A 22458-nucleotide genomic window follows, 5' to 3' on the forward strand; every position below is an offset into this window, starting at 1 on the left:
TCTATAGATTCAATAAAATTCCTATCAAAATATCCACAGCATTCTTCAACAAACTAGAGAAAATCATTCTAAAATTCATATGGAACCACAAAAGACCTCAAATAGTCAAAGCAATTCTAAGAAAGAAGAATAAAGCTGGAGGCATTACCCTCCCCAACTTCAAGCTCTACTACAGAGGGACAGTAATCAAGACAATTTGGTACTGGCACAAGAACAGACCCATAGACCAATGGAACAGACTAGAAAGCCCTGATATAAACCCAATCACATATGGTCAATTAATAAACAATAAAGGAGCCATGGATATACAATGGGGAAAAGACAGCCTCTTCAACAGCTGGTGTTGGTAAAACTGGACAGCTACATGCTAGAGAATGAAACTGTATTATTGTCTAACCCCATACACAAAAGTAAACTCGAAATGGATTAAAGACTTGAATGTAAGTCATGAAACCATAAAAATGTTAAAAGACAACATAGGCAAACAGCTCCTGAATGTAAGCATGAGCAACTTCTTCCTGAATGCATCTCCTCGAGCAAGGGAAACAAAAGCAAAAATGAACTCATGGGACTACATCTAACTAAAAAGTTTCTGTATGACAAAGGACATCATCAACAGAACAAAAAGGCATCCTACAGTATGGGAAAATATAGTTGTAAATGACATATCCAACAAGGGGCTAACATCCAAAATATGTAAAGAACTTACACGCTTCAACACCCCAAAAGAAAATAACCTGATTAACAAATGGGCAGAGGATATGAAGAAACAGTTCTCCAAAGAAGAAATTCAGATGGCCAACAGACACCTGAAAACATGCTCCACATCACTAATCATCAGGGAAATGAAAATTAAAACCACAATGAGATATCACCTCACACCAGTAAGGATGGCCAGCATCAGAAAGACTAAGAACAACAAATTATGGCAAGGATGTGGAGAAAGGGGAACCTTCCTACACTGCTGGTGGGAATGTAAGCTAGTTCAACCATTGTGGAAAGCAATATGGTGGTTCCTCAAAAAACTAAACAAAGAAATACCATTTGACCCAGAAATTCCACTCCTTGGAATTTACCCAAAGAATACAACTTCTCAGATTCAAAAAAGATATATGCACCCCTATGTTCATCACAGCACTTTTTACAATAGCCAAGATATGGAAGCAACCTAAGCGTCCATCTGCAGATGAATGGATAAAGAAGATGTGGTACATATACACAATGGAATACTATTCAGCCATAAGAAAGAAACAAATTCTACCATTTGCAACAACATGGATGGAGCTGGAGGACATTATGTTCAGTGAAATAAGCCAGGTGGAGAAAGACAAATGCCAAATGATTTCCCTCATTTGTGGAGTATAACAATAAAGCAAAACTGAAGGAACAAAATAGCAGCAGACTCAGAGACTCCAAGAATGAACTAGCGGTTACCAAAGGGGAGGGGTGCGGGAAGGCGGGTGGGGAGGGAGGGAGAAGTGGATTGAGGGGTATTATGTTTAGTACACAGAGTATGGGGGATCACGGGAGAGCAGTGTAGCACAGAGAAGACACATAATGGATCTGTGGCATCTTGCTGCACTGATGGACAGTGACTGCAACTGGGGTATGGGTGGGGACTTGATAATGAGGGTAAATGTAGTAACGACATTGTTTTTTCATGTGAAACCTTCGTAAGAGTGTATATCAATTATACCTTAATAATAAAAAAATATATATATATATTAAAGGAGAAAAACCATAAATCATCTCAGTATATTTACAAAAGTTTGGTTTAAAATACTCATTAGCGATGATAACCATTTGTATATCTGGAAGGACCTTAGCTGAAAACAGAAAACTATAAAACATAGTTTTTTATATGCCTAAGGTACAGTATTTTCAAAACTAAAAGTAAGACAAGGATACATGTTATACCACCTTATTTAATATTTGAGTGGGGCAGCAAAGATAAGAAAAAAAGAGTAAAGTATATGGACTGAAAAACCTGTTGTTTAGTTAATAACATCATAACAATGTTAATTTCCTGGTTTTGACCATTGTACTATCCTTTCTGAAGTTTTCATTGGAAGCTCACTGAAACCATACATGAACTCTGTATTTTTAATGCAACATTTCTGAAGGTCTAAAATTATTTCAAAACAAAAAGTTTAAAATTCAGCATATAGTTAAAAGCTGTTAAAATTCAGACTGTGTAAAATGGACACAAGGAGACCTATGGGAAAGCACAGATGAAAAACAGACCCAAGAATAAAGGAGAAATTGATATGAAAAGAGTATTATTTCAGATAATTGGGGAAGGGGTGAATGAGTCAAAAATAATTTGCCCATGTGTCTTTTAAATGCAAACTATCCAATTGTGAGCCCACAACCCAGGTAACTTCTTTATTGGATTCTCATACCCTGGTCTATTCTTCATCTGCTGCAGTCACCCCACTGTCAGGTGCCAGACAACTAGAGACTGCCTCTATGCCTTGGAGCCCACTGCAATTATTCAAACTCACCAATCGCCTAAACCTGTTTAAACTGTCTCCCCTGCTCCTTTCCAATGGCAATCACAATAAAGACTGTTGTGGGCAATTTCTTCTTCTCTCCCTACCTCCTCACTGACCACGAGGCTTTCTCCTGTGGCCCTGGTGGTGTGGTATGCCTTTTCTTGGCACCTGAAAGTATAACCAACTATCTTTTCAGTGGCAGTTATTTCTGGTTGTCTTACCATACCTTAATAATAATAAAACCTATATTAAAACAAGGTATTACTATGCATATATGCCTTCTCCACCTTAATTCTTAAAAACACTCGACGAAAGCAATGAAATCCTCTGCATAGTTCTAGATAAAGAAATAGGAGTTTACAGAAATAAAGTAATTTCCTAGAATTAGAGAACAAATAACTGGCAAGAATTCAAGAACTAAACTCAGATTTACATAAAATTCAATTTCACATCCATTATTTAGGGGATATGAATGGGATTTGCCCAAAATTTTATCAGTGCTTTTAGTTTAGGAGCTTAAGAATATATCAGTGCTCAATGACATTTATGTAATATACTCAAAGTTTAAAGATATTACTCAAGAAATTTGGCATTTTCACCCTTATTATGCTCAGTTTCTGTAATCATTGTTGCTTTTTCCTTCCTACTTGTGTCCTTTCAAGGGTATTTTCATGGGAAGTTATGGGGTGTGATTTCGGGTTCTGTCACTTTTCACAATCCCTGAGAATCATTCTTTATGCTTAAAATCTGTTTAGTATGCCTCTATTAGACACACATGCACAGCTAAATTAATTTCCCAAATCTTTATTCTCCTAGCTGAGAACCCAAGAAGAGAATTATGTACAGTCATTTACTCCATGTCTTGATGTCACTAGTTGGAAGGATTTAGACTACTTGTGGTAAAAAATCAGAGGGCTGTGTTAAGTCAAAATTTTGATGTGCTGGCTATTATGACCTGAATTCCCTGCAAAATCAATCATAGCATCACTGAGAAAGGGTAACCAGATATTATATGGCTCCAAATATTATGCAAAATAGGTGGAAATATTCTTTCAAAAACAGACAAACACCTATTCCCAAATTGTACCATATTTTTTGGGCAGTGATTAGTATATTAACAATACTAGCAATAGAGAGATAAATTAACGTTAAACAAATAGTAAAGAAAATTTAGAATGTAGGAAATATTAAAGGGAAACTGATCTGGCATCTTTAACAGATCAAAAGGATGAAAAAAATAAATAATAAACATGGATGACTGTTCTAAATACAAGGAGATGTAAGCAACATGACAACCACTGAAAAGTGTGGAACTTAATTGAATCCTTGAAAAAATCAGTTGTAAAAATACATATTTTGAGACAGTTGGGGAAATTTGGTTATATAAGAAAATATCCAGATTATATATACACACACACATACATACACACACACACTGACAAATAGAGAGGTGAAATAATATAATGTCTGGGTTTTGCTTTAAAATATATAAGACCAAAAAAAAGTATAGATGAAGCAAATGTGGTAAATCTTTAAAGAATTACAATGCATAAAAGCATAAAGTTTTTTAGGTTCCTTTATGAAGATTAGGATAGAAGATTTAACCTGGGGTTCACTTGGTGAACTAGGTTGACTTTGTTTACCCTAATATAAAGGGAGAGTATAGCTTTAAAATTACGTCCATTCTAAAGTTCTGTTATCCTTAGAAAATCTGGTGTATAATTCCTGAGGTTAGGATTTTTTTAATCCTAGTTAGGAAAATGTAAACTTTGGAGAGAAAAATAATAACCTGATCAACTCCATACATTTTCATTTTTATAAACAGTGTTGAGTTTTGGCAAGTACTGGGAGCATGTAACAGATAACATCCCTGTAGTATAATAATACTTTATAATGTATGTAAAATTACACCCAGATATTCAAATGTCAATAAAATAACATTTAAATATTAGCTGAAATAATTGTGTGAAAAAGAATGAAGTGCTGTTTATTTTAAACTCATTTCTTTTTCAGATCATCTAACTTATAAGAAATATCAGATCTCTATATTCTCTCCCATGTCTTATATTCTACAGTTCCTTTATTCCAGTATCTTAAGAGGATTTCTGAAGGTTTTTACAAATAGATAACATTTTTTTTTGAGAATTTGGTGAGCAATTGTACAGAGATATGTACAGAAAATAATTCTCTGATCAGTCCTGTGGGTAAATTTGCAATATTGCCAGCATCTCTGGCCTGGCCTTAGTGCATCTCTGTATCAATAGGTGATAACAAGGGCCAGGGAGGGCGTATCTGGAGTGGAGAGGTTGGGTGGGGTCCCTTCTTCTGCAGTGGGGTCACGAGAGACCTGGGAGAGTAGAAGGGATGACTGCTTGTAGGCAATAAACGGTTTTCTCCCAGTTTATTTCTCCCTTTGACTGACTCCAGTTTCAAAGGTATTTTGCCCCCGGGATTTTCCCCCTAGAGTTACATGCCCTTTTCAGCATATGTAACTAAGGACCTTAAAGTTTTATTGTGCTAATGTCATTTTGGAGATCAAGAAATGAAAAGCAGTAAGTGTCAGGCCACCTGGATAGTCAATTGTATGATTTAGCACAGTTATCCTAGAATATAAGGGACTTACGAGATATGGACATATGTGCTCTGGATAGATAATGGAATATAAGAGAATGCCGCTTTCCAGGAAGAACGGTTATTTTGGGGAAAAAAACTAGGTGAGATTATTTACATGTTCTCAGAAGAATAGTGTGACTTGTACACCAGGTTCATACAGAGAAGCAAGAAACAATAATCCAGAAAAATATGGCATGGCCATATGGGGCAGACATCAAATTGTTCTTAACAAACATGTATAATCCCCAATAAAGAAATACCATGGACTCCCTGGAAAGGAAATGGAGGTGGTGCTTAAAGGAACAGGCAATCAAAACTGGACTTGATAATTGACATCATGCAACAAGGGAGGGGGTGAAAGGTGAAATGACTCTAAGGTTCTGAGGCAATCACAACAGCAACCAAAATCCATATCTAAATTTAAGAAAGAATGGTTTTCCTCTATTAACTCACCAAGTGGTATTATGCTAAACAACTTCACATTTTAAAATGTAAATATTGATGACATTTTATATTCCTCCTATACACTCAATTGTGAAGCTCTAAAAAGAAATTTATTTCCTTATGGGTCTTCAAAAATTAATTTTAACTACCATAGACATTTAGTTTACATTCTGTAGCTATCTAGAATACTCAAAATTCTCTTTTATGGTCGGCTGTACCTGTTTGCTCTAGACAGGTGATTCATTCATTCAACTAAACACAGGCCTGGCTCTGTGTTAGAGATATAGAAGTAATACATATTTCAGTACTAACCTAACCCTCCTGCATAATCAGTTTCAGGTAATAAAGTTGCTTTTGATCTATTTGCTTCTCAGTACTCCTGGGAGGATACAAAGTATAAACTGTAAGAATAATAGGACTTCCTTTTCACTTCCTAGCACCTCCCCTTTCCTTTCTGGTAACAGCAGTCCGCTTCGGCCTTGGTGAGAGAACTGTTTCCCCACAGAGTTGAATCTGGTGAGAAAACCGAAGTGCCCTGTTCTTCCTCAGTCTGGGTCTAGGCATACGACCCAGGCGAGGCTCAGCGCTCTCTGTGGAATTTGGCTCTTGAGTGCTGGCTCAAAAGTCTGAAAGGTTTGGAATGGAAAGTTTAGTAAACGGAACTATGTTTTCTACCAAACTTGTCCATTAGTTCCTACTACCTAGGTCACAGGAGCTACCCTGATTGGTGCTTTGAGTCTCATGCTTAAGTTTTCCCTTTAGTTCATCTGTGCAGAAATTCCTCTGCCGCTTCAGATGACCAGTTTCTATCTTAAAATGAACAAAGTCTAGTAAATAAAATGTGAAGGCAACTTTTCCACCAAATTACCTCAATAGCAATTTATGTTCAGAAACTCATCTAATAAATAACAACTCATACTTTTCAAATCGCCCTTTCCATCGATGAGTAATTTCTTTATCTTCTCTTCAACCACAGAACTTAAATGTCAAAATATTTCCTCTCTCTAAGAATCTTATTTGTGAATATTTCTTCTAGTCTTACTTCAACATATCCATACTGTTTTATATTCTAGGTGCCCAATTTTATGCTTGATACCCAGGGTTGGTCTGAATTCCACCAGAAGAGAGGTGTCTCAGGAAAGGAAAAGAGAAAACACATAGTTCATGTTTTCTTGCTGTCTTATTTCTTGGGGTTTTTTTTTGGTCAGATTTTTTTCCAAATAATTTTTGAAAGGCTATGTAAAATTCCTGGGATATTACCTATCCAGATTTGGGTGCAGACATAGGAGAAGCTAGTTTTATTTCTTCCAGTATGACAAAAACAACATTAAATATGATCTCCACTTCTATATGTCATCCAGTATATGTTAATAAAACTATTTAAAATCTGTGAGATTCATTGACTTTATCTATAAACTGGGGCTCATAACTTAAGTTTATTTAAGTAATAAGTGAGATTTACATACACATAGGCACCAGTCTAAGGAGCTCAGAGTCCAAAGAAACCCCTTTACATACAGCCCCCCAAGCCCCAGTAGACACAACTTCATCGCTTCTATCATTAGCAGAGTAACAGGGAGGTCATATTAAATGCATGGCAAAGTGAAGTGAAATCAAAGATAGGCAAGCAGACCTTTTCTTTAGGAACCAAGCATAAGAACAAGAGGGTTTTGTACTGATTATCAAAAAAGCTTTGCTGGTCATTCTCCCTTTCTAGGAACGGAAATAATTTTTAGGAGCTTGAATGACAGAAATGTAATTAATTGAATGAAGGTAGCATCAATGTAATGAAATGGAAAAGAGAAGAAAGTGAAAAGGAGAGAGACAATGGAGCCCCAGCAAAGACAGTAGGATGACAATAGTTATTTACACAACTCTTCAGGAAGGACAGGAATCTCGCTTTGAACACATCTGTCTTACATATAAACTTTATTCTCTCTCCTTACAGGAGCAAACTTGCTTGAGGAATGAAAGACAAATTTAAAATAACTCAGAAATCTGTGAAATTCTTAATGTGAGTTTTCCATTACAGGTTTTCTGAAATTTCACCTGCTAGTCAACAGGGTTATCAGTATCTTTTCACAAAAAGAAAAAAGAGACTACACTCATTTGCAGTGTATTCTGAGTTTTCCATTGACTTTTGAAAACTATTGCTAAAGAAAACAAACCTGACATTTAATGAAGCCCATTATTGCTCTTCAGTATGCACTCATGAGACATGGTCTCAGCTTACCTAAGTTCTTTCTTCTGAACCTTCTTTCTCCAATGGAAAAGGCAGTTAATTTGCGCTGCAAACCTGAGCAATGTGTTTGTTTAAACACACCTGGGAACTTGAGTGTCCAGTGTCTTACCCAAAGCTAAAGCAATTGTAAATAGCCATCCAGAAGTTCTTTCAAATTAAAACAGCAGGAGGTTACACTAATAATTGCAGTTAATAGTTTGGAGATATTTTTGCCATGCATTTAATATGTGTCTGAAAAATGATTGCTTAGTCATCACATATTTTTGTCATTGGCAGAGAAATAATTATAGGAGGTTGCAAATGAACAGAACTTACACATTTAGTAGCTGCATCATATAGGCAAGTGATTTAACCCCTCAGGGCTTTAACTGATTTATCTTTAAAAAATGTAGATGAATACTAATTTATGTAATTGAAACTTTAATGTAAGAGTATCAGAGTAAATTATTTCCATGTCTCTATGTTAATTTCTATTTACATACTATTATTCAAACAATTCAGAAGAGGAAACTAGAGAAATATAAAAATAAATCACATTAATAATATTACAGTATATAAATTGTGGTGGAAGCTGGATGTTACAATGTCAAAAAACTAAAAATGTGGTTTAGAAATTATTTTTCTCACTCTTTTTGAGAGGGTTAATAACAGACATTAACTTGATGCAGATCACATAGCTGATATCAGAGACCCGGGATTCAAACTTAGAATCCAATGATCTTCCCACTTCTCAGTTAAGACAAGTCCTTTAAGTTGGTCCTTAATTCAACTAATTCAAATGTGGTCTTTGATTTGTAGCATCTCTGGCAGGGGCTACCATGTTTGTCCTCAATTACTGACAGGACTTCTTGGGTTGCTGCTTACATACCACACTTGGCTTCTCCCAATTTTATCTTTTATGCCTGTGAAAATAATGATATGCCTAAAATTCATTTAGAAAGTGTTGTAAGTTCATAAATCACTTTTATCCTTATTATATTAAATGACCCTCATAATTGCACTATGAGGAAGGCAAGGAAGATATTATCACTCTGGTTTCACTAAGGTTAAATGACTTTCTTTACATTGCAGAGAGACCAAGTTCCCTCCCTTGGTGCTTTCCCATATCCCAAACTACAGCAGGGACACCAGGATGGATGACCTGCTACCAGCAACCCGACACAGAGCCTATCTACCCCCACCAACTGGCACAGATCACAGACAAGTTGGCAGCCTAAAATAGACAGTCAGTCCCTTCTCTAAATAATATTACATAATAAATTACACTCATTTAAAATCTCATTAACGTGTTTTGAAATAATTTTGCTATTTCCAAACAATGTCAGTTACAGCAGAGTTAGGGGAAGGAGAGAGATGATACAAATAATGGAGTCTGGCTCTTGGGTTCTGAATCAGAAAAATTTATCATAGAAAAACCAAATATATCCTTCCCTCCTTTGGGACTCCTTATCCATCAAACAAGCTAATCAAACTTGCCTAGTAACTTCATTCTCAAAGAATATTGGTAAAGAATGACAGACTTCAACAGTCAGAGAGGACATAGGCATTCTGTTTTAAACCTGTTAAATAATCTACTTAACTGAGTAAAGGGTATTCAAGTAAATCGTATCTCAAAACAATTCTTATTTTTCAAATGTATGAAGACTTATGATAAATTTTAATGTTTTTAAATATTAAAAGGATGTTCCTAACAAATAAGTTAAAACTTGAAAATATATGTTGTCCTGTAAAAGAATTATACTCTTCTGTTGATTTCTATTGTTATTCCAGAGGAGTGATACCTACATTTATTGCAGAACTAAAATTGCCAAGGGGTCTCTTTTTAATCTTTGTCGCTCATTCCCTTATGCGGGATATGGTTATCTCAATACAAACATTGAAATAAAGTGAAAAGATAATTTTGGTAAAGAAAATGACTATGATTCTGCATGTGATGTCAGATCCCCTTGATTTTTTAGTGTAAGAGTCATTATGGGGTAGGTTATTCAAAAGCAGTATTCTTTCAAATAGTTTCTTACAGCTTCTGCTGTCAATAAGCAAAACTAAATAGATTTTCTCAAAGATGGATAAAAGACCATCCTGTTTTTATCTCAATATACTTCTGATCTTTATTGTATTAATTTGGAAATACAATATTATAATAGTTCTATAAATTCCTACACTTCTTGGTGAGTGACAAATTCTCAATAGAAGGGTACATGAATAAAATCCTTTCCTTTTTGTTGTTGAGAAAGAAATAACTTTCTCTGAAGGAAAAGTGCATATAATATTTATATTTTTCTGGTTTTCTTGTTATAATTTTTGCTTTTCCAAATACGTAAGAACACAACTTACTTCATAGACCCAGATCTCTGGATTTATTTTGGTGAAGGAACTCTGAAAACATTTTAATTTTGCTGTTTTCTATTTCTCAAAGTAGTAAAACTTAAAATATACCATTAAAGTTACTCAGATACATTTTAAAAGTGTCAAATAACATACAGAACAAAGTCCTCAGATGCATGTAGAATTACACAGTTCATCTCTAGGATCCATGGCAACACGGAAAACAATGTTGAAAACCCTGCTTTTAACAATATCCTCAGATATGAATCAACTTCAGTTTTAAGGTACATTTATAGAAAAGAACCTGATTTATTTCAAATCTCCCTTTCTTCTGAGGCGGCCCTCCAAAAGCAGAAATTCCCCTCAGCATTGCATTTTTTAATCCTTTAATTCCTTCAGACCCTGTGCAGGGGATACATTCCAGTAAATCCAGACGAAGTCAAGGATCACATACTGAGGTCAGAGACTAACATAGCATCTTATGTTTGCCTGTAATGCTGATGAAGTATGTGATTGTCAACAATTACTTTACAGATTCTGTCCATTCTTGTATCTGTAAAACAAGGCAGCCATACACTCTTTCAACTCTTCGTGTTTTTTGCCACTGGAAGAAATTTTCCTGAGACCGAGGTTTGAGTCAGCCATGACTAAGCTGTGGGATCCTGGATGAATTCTTTTGCAATGTGTAGAGGCAGAGCCTTAAACTGTAAAATGCCAGGGTAAATTAGCTGTTCTGGTCATTAAATCCTATGAATCAATGAATTAGAAATTTAATATTTTAAAGATCTACTGAAAAGCACTTATAAAGGAACCACAGTTTGAAACTTAAAACATTTCTTTTTTTTTTGGCTGGGCTCTCAAAGATCTTAGGCAATCTTCAAACTTCTATAGAATCTATGTAGTAAACTTAGACATTTGTCTTCAATGGTTATTTCATACATATATCATCTTTCTCAGGTGGAGAGGTCTTTTTACAAGGTGAGGTACAATCTCATGTTTTCAGTAACTTTTTCAACAAAATGGGGTTTATGAATGCGAAATCAGGCACAGTAGTTGGTAAGTACTCCTTTTTAAAGATAATAAAATGTTGAAATCCTTGTATGTGGCAGAATTTTCTCAGAGCACTCTTGTGGGCAGAATGATTTCTCCAGTCTAGAGCCTTACTGATGTGTCCAAGCTACTCACGGTGTATCTCAGGACCTGGGAGTCTCCACTGACAGCCTCATGTCTATGGCCATACTTAAGCAGGTGGGCAAAGATGAGTTTGGGTTCTGATCTTTTGTTGATAAAACTTGGTAAATAGTCTCCATCAGCTGTTGTTCTTTTTTTATTATAAATCTTATTTACTGGTAATTGAATTTGTTTGCTAGCATTTTCAGAAAGAGTTGTGTTTCACTTTATAAATCTATCTTCATGCAAGCTATTTGCAGTATGACTAAATCCATTACATGTTTCTTCCTAGTTCACTTCTGAAAATCATTACATTTTTTTGTGGCAGTTTTAGAACTGATTATATACATACCTTTATTCAAATATGTATCCCTGGATATCTTATTCAAAATCAGAAAAATTGCATCAAGTTCTACCAGATATCCTCTATAACACATGTTTAATTTTATTACTGATGTGCAAAATTATATAGCATCCATTGTATTCAATGTAGTGAACCTCCCATGGCTCTTGCTCTCTAGAGATTCACATACTGTGGGGAGTGAAGATTTTACAATGAAATAAACATGTCATGAAAACACAATGTGGGATGGATATTCTGCTATTGTTTATATATCACTATAGTATGGAGGCTTCCATACTTTAAAAGATGTCTTCCGTATTATTTGTTGCATTTCATGTTTATAATAATTTTAGGATCAGCCGGTTAGTTCAGATCTGAATAGAGGTTTATCATTTGAAAGGTTTATCATTTTGACCACTAACTTTCCTAATAGTCAGTAAATGTAGGAAAAGATGGAAATAAAGCTTTATACTTGGACATACTAAAAAAGAGAAATGCCCAGTGCAGAGATGAAAGCCCTGCACTTGGCATGAAGAGACATGGATCTGCTTCACATCTGGAAACAAGCAAATCTTGGGAAGTCTCTCCTTGGCTCTGTGAGGTAAGTAGCAATGTATGATCTATAAAATATTTCTATGAAGATTATTTTAAGGAGCTCCACAAAAGTGAGATATTTAGTAAGTCTTGCAGCTCAGATGCCCTGGGAAGCATGCTCTGATACAGAGATTAGTGGGGGAGGAGTTTACTGAGTAGTGTTCTTGAGATCGACCCCTGTAAAAGGGAAGGAAAGGAAGCAGGATTGGGCAGAGGGAGAAGTTGAACTTTGACAGTCTCAGCAGAGGCTGCAGCCAAAATGCACTACATTCTGAAACCAGGATGAACTTTCAGCATTGTCCTGAGATGGGGTGAGAAGAGTAGACCTTTATTCTCCCATGTTGGTCACTTGTTGAAAACACTGTGTGAGGTGAGCCCATGATGTTGGACTGGATGACCCTCCTCAGCCTAGGTAACCTCCCGAGGGGGCATAAAAGCTCATGACTTTCTTCTGGCAGTATTTCCAGAAGTTGGAGCAGTAAGTTCTATTTTCTGGTAGGGATTCTGGGCTGTGCACAATTGCGTTTCCCATAGTCAGTGTCTTTGGCACATTAGTAAATACTATATTCTTTCCTACAAGGCTGTTTAAAGACGACTGGGAAATATTAACAACTCTTGTGCTGCACTAACACATCATTGTCTGTTTTTCTTTTCTTAAATGTGGAGGGCATTCGATAGGCTGTTCTCTCCCTAAGGGGAAGGAGGGAACTATCTGAATATTTCAACCATGTGCTGATTAATCACCAATTTATATTTCCATTTTTGAACACCTCCAATATCTCCAACTGCACTGAATCTTTTTTATACTGGTGAGAGGAATTAAAAAAGAACAGCCAGAGACATTAAGAAGCTGGCCTGGCACTCATACCTAGCTATGTTATATTCCTATAAAATATAGTTTTCTGATTTGAAAAGATATATGCACCCCTATATTTATCACCACACTGTTTGCAATTGGCAAGATATAGAAACAACCTAAGTGTCTGTCAATAAATGAGTGGATGAGGAAGAGGTGGTATATATACACAATGGAATATTATTCAGCCATAAGAAGAAAAGAAAACCTGCCATTTGCAACAACATGGATGGATCTAGAGGCTATTATGCTCAGTAAAATAAGCCAGGCAGAGAAAGACAAATGCCATATGATTTCATTATTTGTGGAATATAAAAACAATGCAAAACAGAAGGAAAAAAATAGCAGTAGACTCAGAGACACTGAGAAGTGATTAGTGGTTACCAAGGGGAAGAGGAACTGTTGAACCACTGTGATGTATATTTGATAAAATTAAAAAAATGTATATATATATATATATAAACAATTTTTCAGAATAGCAACCTCAGAAAAGGTTATACTGAGTTTGTGATAAAATGAGAAAAAGCAAGGTTATATCATAATTTTGGATAAGCACAAAGAAAAATAATGCCATCCACAATATTCTAAATTCACCCCTTCTTGGTATAAATGAAAGACTGCTGCTTTTTTACCAATTACAGTTTTACCATTTTAGTCTCTTCACTGTATAGATAAGACTTATTAAGACACACAATCATAGAATTACCCTACTTTCTAAGACTCCCACTTTTTCCAACCCTCCCCCAAATCTTCCTATATCCAAAGCCTAAATCCTGTAATTTAAGATTCTTTCTATCACCTTGCTTGATAATGTTTTCCATGAGTCTTTAGGAAAATCTGTCTTAGGAGGGCATCTTACTGTGGCCCAGCCAGAAGACTCAGTAGCTGTTACATGTACATATTCAGAAGGAGTAATTCTCTTATTCTATCACATTCATGAGTAGAACAATAAACTGGAATATAACAATTTTAGAGAACCTTTGGAATAATTTTAACTCTTACCATATATTCTCAAATTTATTCTTGGTGAATCCAATCTGAATACTCTGAATATCTTGAAAAAAGTGAGGTTAGTATTCTAGTACTGATTCACTTCTGGAAAGAAATGCATTGACGTTCAATGTTTTCTTCAGATTCTTCTCTATTCTACTAACTAGAAAGATATCCAGCATGGAAATGTATGCCACGTCAAGTGGCTAAAAAATATTTAACAAATAATGGCTCGAGGACTGTCCATACATGAAGAAAGGGTGTAGCTGGCATTTCACCATATTTTTTCCCTCACATCTTGAGAACTTTTTTGTAGTTTGGCTTTGGTATTTGCTGATGGGATCATATAATTCACGTTGAATTCCCTGTTCTCTTCCACTGATAATTCTGCCTGATAGTCATGTGACTTTTCATTTCAGAGCAGCAAAAAGTTGCTTAGATATTTCTCTCAACTTTCACAGCTTGTTTTATCATGTATTTTGTAATTCAAGAAAGATTAAACCATGTTAGAACTGGCTGATTTTCCTAGTTAAGAATTAAAGAACATGTGAATGTTCTGTATCCTTCCAACTTTCCAGCTATTTGTCTACTGTCATCCTTTCCTTCTTCTTCTATGTTTCTACTTATAAACTCATAAAAAAAACCACAGGAACTTATCACAAATGATGTTCCCTATATATTTTAACATGATCAATTAGTATGTATTGTTATTTTTAACCTACTATGTGTCTAGGTAGGTCTGAAGTTTGTACATCTGGAGCTATCTAGGTGGACTAGTAGTTCCTAAATCTGGCTGCGTTAATCTAAAGTGAGGCCCAGAATGTCTTTTGCTCCCGAAGTGATTTTGATGTACAGACAGTTATGGGAACCAACAGATGAGAAGACTTTTAGGTTCCTTTCCAACTCTGAGATTTTTATGATCCTAAACTCTCCACCTGTGGTAGTGCTCATTTAAAAATGTAAAGTGATTCTTTTACTGTGAAACTTCCACTTACTGAATATCCTTTCAAGGAGGGATTGCATTGTAGTTTTGAAACACGTCCCTCAAAATACTTATGAAATTTTAAAATACTACCTGGAAACTGTTCTGAGTTTAATAGTCCCTGTATCTTGTTAGATTCAAGTTCCTTGTATTTAAGGAGTTGTAAGTTAGGGGTGGAGATGAGGATAACCTAAAAAAGGCAGGCAAATCAAAGTACTTTTCACAGTTTAGGGTGGTTATTTTGTGCTTATAAGAATACTCAGATCTTAATCCAGTCACTGTAAATTGGCCTTTGCCTGAATTTAATTTGTCTCTTTACAGTGGTTATTTTATCTCTACTAAAACCAGTGTAATTAGGCATTTGAAAAAAGTTCCCAGATTAAAATTCCACTGTCTGGAAGCCACCCCTAGGTCCTAGAGATGTGATTTCTCTATTACGACGTGGTCATGCCATAGTCCACACTTCTCTCTGACATGCTTACCATACCGCCTTGCCCTACTGCTGCTGGATGCATGACTTGCCTTCCTTCTGTAGGACCCCAACCTCCCTGAGAAATAAGTTAGCCTAAGAGTAGCCATCTTGAAGCCCAAAAAGCCATTCTGATATATGACTCAGAGGGAACAACTGAAACCAGGTAACTCCTCTGGAAAAACAAGTTAATCAATCATGACTGCTGGCAGCGCTAACCTTTCGGTTAGTTAAACATAAAAGCTGACCCTACCTTGCTACACCCCCAGGACGTGGCACCAACTCAGAAATCGTAGGTTTGAAAAATTACTGCCTTTGTAGTATTGTTATCTTGCTATGTAGTATTGTTATCTTGTTACTACAACATAATCTGTAACCATGGTAAATCTCTAGGGCTGAATGCCTCAGAAAATCCTATATAACCACTTAGTTGTAAGTACTCAGGGTCCTCGTTGAGACCCGTTGCGACGGGCTGACTTGGACCCCAACTAGTTGGCTTCTGAATAAATTCCTCTTGCTTGTTGCATCAAGAAACGTCTTTGGTGAGTGATTTGGGGCGACGCCTTCCTCAGGGGAATCCAACATTTGGGGGCTCGTCCGGGATCGGGCGTCCACCCCGCTTTACTCCCGAAGTCGCTCTTGGAGGAAGAGGTAAGATTAGTGGCGCCTTGAGTTGTATGTGTTCTGTTTTCTGTTTCAGTGAGACCGGTCGGAGTTCTGAAGGGTACCCGCTGTCTGGCAGCTGTCTCAATCCCGTAAAGGGGCTGTGACTGCGGTCGGTAGACGTACTAGAGCACCGCAGGCTGCAACCCTGGGGGACGCCCCAGGGAGGTTGGGAGGCCAGGGACGCCTGGTAGCCTCCCGTCTGTTTTTCCGGCAAACTGAACCTGATGAGATAGGGTTGATTTTTGGGCGCCGAGAATATCAACCCTCTGATTCCTTTCGGTTTCTGTTCGAGGCTCTGAAAAGAACCAAAAGCGGCCGCTGTGTGTCTAATCTGTGTGTGTCTTTGTTTTTTGTGTCCTTTACGTGTCTAATTATTGTTATACTGACAATGGGACAGACAGTGACGACTCCCCTTAGCCTGACGCTAGATCATTGGACGGAAGTTAGAGCGAGGGCACATAACTTGTCAGTAGAAGTGAAAAAGGGACCATGGCAGACTTTCTGTACCTCCGAATGGCCCACCTACAATGTTGGGTGGCCCTCGGAGGGGACTTTTGATCTCCCCACCTTATTAGCAGTAAAAGCTGTTGTCTTTCAGGATTCGTCTCAAGGACACCCGGATCAGCAACCCTACATTGTAGTCTGGCAAGAGTTGGTGGAGAACCCACCACCCTGGGTAAAGCCCTGGGTGCAAAAGAAAATGGGCCCTCGAGTTTTAGCTGCCCAGACTCAACCTCAGAAAAAGGAAAAGGAAACTACCAAAGTTTACCCTGATACTCAGGATTCGCTTATAATTGATGATCCCCCTCCCCCTCCTTACCCTCCTGCCCCTACGGCACCCCCGGTGCCCCCACCCCCAGCACCCTCAGCACCCTCAGCACCCCCAGCTCCGGCACCCTCAGTCCCTGATGCTGAGGCAGTAGGGCAGGCTCCGGGACCTGCCCAGGGCACCCAGCGCCGCCGAGGGGTCATCTTGGACCCACCGGGTATCTTTCCTCTCCGGTCTTATGGAGTTCCCATCCTTGGAGAAGAAGGGGAACCACCTTTCCAACCCCTGCAATATTGGCCCTTCTCCTCTGCTGATTTGTATAATTGGAAAGCTAACCACCCGCCCTTTTCAGAGGAGCCACAGAAACTAACTGGTTTAGTAGAGTCTCTGATGTTTTCCCACCAGCCCACCTGGGATGACTGTCAGCAGCTTTTGCAGGTGCTCTTTACCACGGAAGAGAGAGAGAGGATTCTCCTGGAGGCACGGAGGAATGTGCCTGGAACCGACGGACGGCCTTCGCAACTCCCTCATGACATAGAGAGGGGGTTCCCGTTGACTAGACCCAACTGGGACTTTAATTCTCCAGAAGGTAGGGAGCGACTAACCATCTATCGTCAGGCTCTGGTGGCAGGTCTCCGTGGGGCCGCAAGACGCCCCACCAATTTGGCCAAGGTAAGAGAGGTCAGCCAGGGAGCCACTGAAGCACCTGCAGTATTCTTAGAGCGCCTGATAGAAGCCTTCAGGCGGTATACCCCCTTTGATCCCACTTCTGAGGGGCATAGTGCTTCAGTGGCCCTTGCCTTTATCCGGCAATCGGCACCCGACATTAAGAAAAAGCTTCAGAGATTGGAGGGCTTACAGGATTTGTCGCTGAGAGATTTAGTGAAAGAAGCAGAGAAAGTTTATCATAAGAGAGAGACTGAAGAAGAGAAGGAGTTAAGGAAAGAGAAGGAGAGAGAAAGTAAAGAAGAAAAGAGAGATAGGAAGCATGAGAGAAATTTAACAAAAATCTTGGCCGCAGTAGTAGAAAGTAAGGGACGGCCGCCCTCTAGTGGTAGAACTAGTAAGGCAGGGTCCCTGGGCAACCGACCTCCTTTGGATAAAGATCAGTGTGCGTACTGCAAGGAAAAGGGGCATTGGGTGAAAGATTGCCCTAAGAAACCACCACGGGGACCTCCGAAGAAAGTGTTGTCCCTGCTAGAAGATGAGGACTAGGAAAGACGGGGCTCGGAACCCCTCCCCGAGCCTAGGGTAACTCTGAAGGTGGAGGGGCAACCCGTTGAGTTTCTGGTAGATACCGGTGCTCAACATTCAGTACTGACCCAAGCTAGAGGCCCCCTTTCTAGTGAAAAGTCTTGGGTGTTTGGGGCCATGGGTCAGAAACAATATGCATGGACTACCCAAAGAACAGTAGACTTAGGAGTGGGACAAGTAAACCACTCATTCCTTGTTATACCGGAATGCCCTACACCCTTGTTGGGAAGAGACATCTTGACCAAAGTCGGGGCCCGAATATCCTTTCAGACTGAAGATACCCAAGTGACTGATAGCAAAAAGAGACCCTTGGGCCTAAGCATTCTGTCTATAAAGTTAGAAGACGAGTACCGCCTTTTTAAGGAACCAGAACCCTCCCGAGTTAATCAGAGGTGGCTCAACCAGTTTCCAGGGGCCTGGGCAGAGATGGCAGGTATGGGACTCGCTGTAAACCAACCCCCGGTGGTCATAGAATTAAAAGCCTCAGCCTCACCAGTAACTGTGAGACAATATCCAATGAGTAAAGAAGCCAGAGATGGGATTAGGCCCCATATCCAGAGGCTCATAGAACAGGGAATATTAGTAAAATGTAAATCCCCATGGAACACTCCCTTGCTGCCTGTAAAGAAAGCGGGAACAGGAGATTATCGACCAGTGCAAGATTTGAGAGAAGTTAATAAGAGAACACAGGACATTCATCCCACTGTGCCGAATCCTTACAACCTGCTAAGCTCTCTGGCCCCAGAAAATACTTGGTATACAGTCTTAGATTTAAAAGATGCCTTCTTTTGTTTGCGCCTGCACCAGAGTAGCCAACCGCTGTTTGCTTTTGAGTGGAAAGACCCCTCCACAGGAACTACTGGACAATTGACCTGGACTCGCTTGCCACAAGGATTCAAGAACTCACCTACCCTCTTCGACGAGGCTTTACACCAGGACTTGGCCTTTTACCGAGCCTCCAACCCGCAGGTAACCTTGTTACAATATGTTGATGACTTACTGATAGCCGCTCCTACACAGGAAGTCTGCCAAGCGGCTACTGAAGCCCTTTTGACTGAACTTACTAGGCTGGGGTATAGAGCATCTGCCAAAAAGGCACAGATCTGCCAACCACAAGTGACTTATTTAGGGTATTCCCTGAGAGAAGGGAAGAGGTGGCTTACTGAAGCCCGGAAGCAGACTGTGACGCAGATCCCGGTCCCTACTACTCCGCGCCAAGTCCGCGAATTTCTGGGAACTGCAGGGTTCTGCAGATTGTGGATACCCGGATATGCCACCTTAGCCGCCCCCCTGTACCCCCTAACCAAAGAGGCAGCCCCGTTTGTTTGGGGACCTGAACAGCAACAGGCCTTTGATGAAATCAAGAAAGCCCTCCTGTCGGCACCCGCTCTGGCCCTGCCAGACGTAACTAAGCCATTCGTCCTTTTTGTGGATGAGCGGAGTGGAGTGGCTCGGGGAGTGTTGACCCAGCAATGGGGACCTTGGAAGAGACCTGTCGCCTATTTGTCAAAAAAATTAGACCCAGTAAGTAGTGGATGGCCTGCCTGTTTGAGAGTAGTAGCGGCTGTGGCCCTCCTAGTTAAAGATTCTGACAAACTGACACTGGGACAGAAACTTACTGTAGTTGCTCCACATGCGTTGGAGAGTGTAATTCAGCAACCACCCGAGAGATGGATGTCGAATGCCAGAATGACTCACTACCAAACCTTACTCCTGAATCGTGATCGAGTAGAGTTTGCCCCCCCTGCCATCCTAAACCCGGCCACTCTGCTCCCCGATTTGGAGAAAGAAGTGCTTCACACCTGCCAGGAAATCCTGGCTGAAGAGACAGGAACCCGCCAGGACTTGCAAGATCAGCCCTTAGGGGGAACGAGACTCCTGACTTGGTATACAGACGGGAGCAGTTACATCATGGATGGTAAGAGAATGGCCGGAGCTGCAGTAGTAGATGATGACCGAGTTGTATGGGCCAGTGGACTCCCAACGGGCACCTCTGCACAGCGAGCAGAACTCATCGCCCTGACTCAGGCCCTAAAGATGGCAGAAGGTAAGAGACTTAACGTCTACACTGACAGCAGATACGCCTTTGCCACTGCTCATATACACGGGGCTATTTATAGACAGAGAGGGCTGTTAACTTCTGCCGGGAAAGATGTTAAAAACAAACAAGAAATTTTAGATTTGCTGGAAGCCATCCATAGGCCTAAAGAAGTAGCAATAATGCATTGCCCTGGACACCAGAAAGATGACTCTCCAATAGCTCGAGGAAATCGGAGAGCAGACCAAGCCGCAAAGCAAGAGGCTCAGGGAATGAACATTTTGCCCCTTCAAGTGTGTCCGGAAGCCACTCACATCGAGAGCTTCCAGTACACACCTGAAGATCTCGTTTGTATAAACAAATTAGGGTTCAAAAATTCCTCACCCCAAGAGATATACAAGTCTGAAAAAGGGAAAGTTGTCCTGCCCCGGAAAGAGGCAGAAGAATACTTAAGGCAATTACATCAACTGACACATTTGGGAGCAAAAAACCTAAAGACTTTAGTTCGAGACTCCCCTTATCATATTATTGGATTAGGAAAATTAGCTGACGAGATTGTAAAAAATTGTGTTCCCTGTCAATTAGTAAACGTGAGCAAAAATCAAGCAATATCCGGGAAAAGACTTCGAGGAGATCGCCCAGGAACTTATTGGGAAGTTGACTTCACTGAAATTAAGCCTGCTAAGTATAGATACAAGTACCTTCTAGTTTTTCTAGACACATTTTCAGGATGGACAGAGGCGTTCCCCACCAAAACTGAAACAGCTCAGACGGTGTCTAAAAAAATCCTTGAAGAAATATTTCCCAGGTTTGGGATTCCAAAGGTAATCGGCTCCGACAACGGCCCTGCTTTTGTTGCCCAGGTAAGTCAGGGATTGGCCAAGATCCTGGGGACGGATTGGAAATTGCATTGTGCATACAGGCCCCAGAGCTCAGGACAGGTAGAAAGGATGAACAGAACTCTAAAAGAGACCTTGACTAAATTGTCCATAGAGACTGGCTTATGTGATTGGTTAGTCCTCCTTCCCTTTGCCCTGTTTAGAGTTAGGAACACTCCCAGCTGCTTTGGACTAACGCCTTTTGAAATAATGTTTGGAGCCCCGGCCCCGCTTCAGTCAGCACATCTTCATACATTCCCTGAGTGTGCAACTAATAAGTTTTTGCTTGAAAGGTTACGAGCCTTGGAGGCTGTGCAGAAAGAGGTGTGGGCCTCCATCAAGGAAGCCTATCAGCCAGAAGACCTCTCGGTGCCTCACCAGTTCCAGGTGGGAGACCCAGTCTACGTGAGAAGGCACCGGACAGGAAACCTCGAGCCGCGGTGGAAGGGACCTTTCATCGTCCTCCTGACTACTCCCACAGCTGTAAAAGTGGACGGCGTCTCTTCCTGGATACACGCTTCACATCTAAAGAAGGCACCCCCGGACCCGGACTGGCTAGTAACTCGGACTGATAACCCCCTTAAGCTTCGCTTGTGTAAAAAGAATTATGCTGTTAGTAATTCTGATGCTCCTGCTACTTCCAACCCACCAGAACCCTAACCCCCATGAACCCAGGTTACTGACATGGCAAATCATTACCCCAGCTTCCCACCAAGTAGTAGTCCAGTTAACAGAACAGCATCCTAGGGGGACTTGGTGGCCTACCCTCACTAGACATATGTACTCTCTTCAAACAAGACCCTCGGCACGGAGGTAGAATAGGAAGGCCAGGATGTGGATCTCGGGCTTCTATGAAAAAACTCCAAGATACCTGCTTCTATGTGTGCCCAGCCCCCTCAACCGATCGTGCTAAGGCCTCACAGTGTGGTGGGCAGACAGACTTTTTCTGCAAAAATTGGGGCTGTGAACAAACAGGGACATGTCATTGGATAGGCAGAAAGGCCGGGAGCTCCCCTCCAAGTCTTATAAGAGTTAAAAGAAACAGTACTCAGGCCCAATGTATGACCAGCTCTACCTGTAATCTTATTGATATTTCCTTTACTGAAACCGGAAAGGAGGCAAATTGGGAAAGAGGGCTCATGTGGGGATTAAGACTCTATCAGGAAGGATATGATAATGGAGTTGTATTCACTCTTAGACTCAAAGTAGAAACCCTCCCAGCTATTCCAGTAGGACCAAATGCTGTCTTACCAGATCAGCCTCGCCTCCCAACCCCAGCCCCGAAAAGAACCCTAACTATTTCAGCTGTCCCCGTCTTTGCTCCTAGCCC

The 22458-nt window shown here is 39.9% G+C and overlaps 1 protein-coding gene across 1 annotated transcript in view; it reads left to right on the forward strand.

Moving 5' to 3' along the window:
• Positions 1-21894, forward strand: part of LOC140848274 (protein NYNRIN-like) — a 109051-nt gene extending 87157 nt beyond the window's left edge. Inside the window, exons 2-3 of the mRNA XM_073230474.1 lie at positions 19404-21113; positions 21422-21894. Coding sequence (XP_073086575.1) covers positions 19404-21113; positions 21422-21700 — 1989 coding nt within the window. The 3' untranslated portion in view covers positions 21701-21894. The remainder of the gene's footprint in view (positions 1-19403; positions 21114-21421) is intronic.
• Positions 21895-22458: the final 564 nt, after the last annotated feature.

Source organism: Manis javanica, chromosome 3, assembly GCF_040802235.1.
Source record: "Manis javanica isolate MJ-LG chromosome 3, MJ_LKY, whole genome shotgun sequence".
Taxonomy (NCBI): Eukaryota; Metazoa; Chordata; class Mammalia; order Pholidota; family Manidae; genus Manis; species Manis javanica.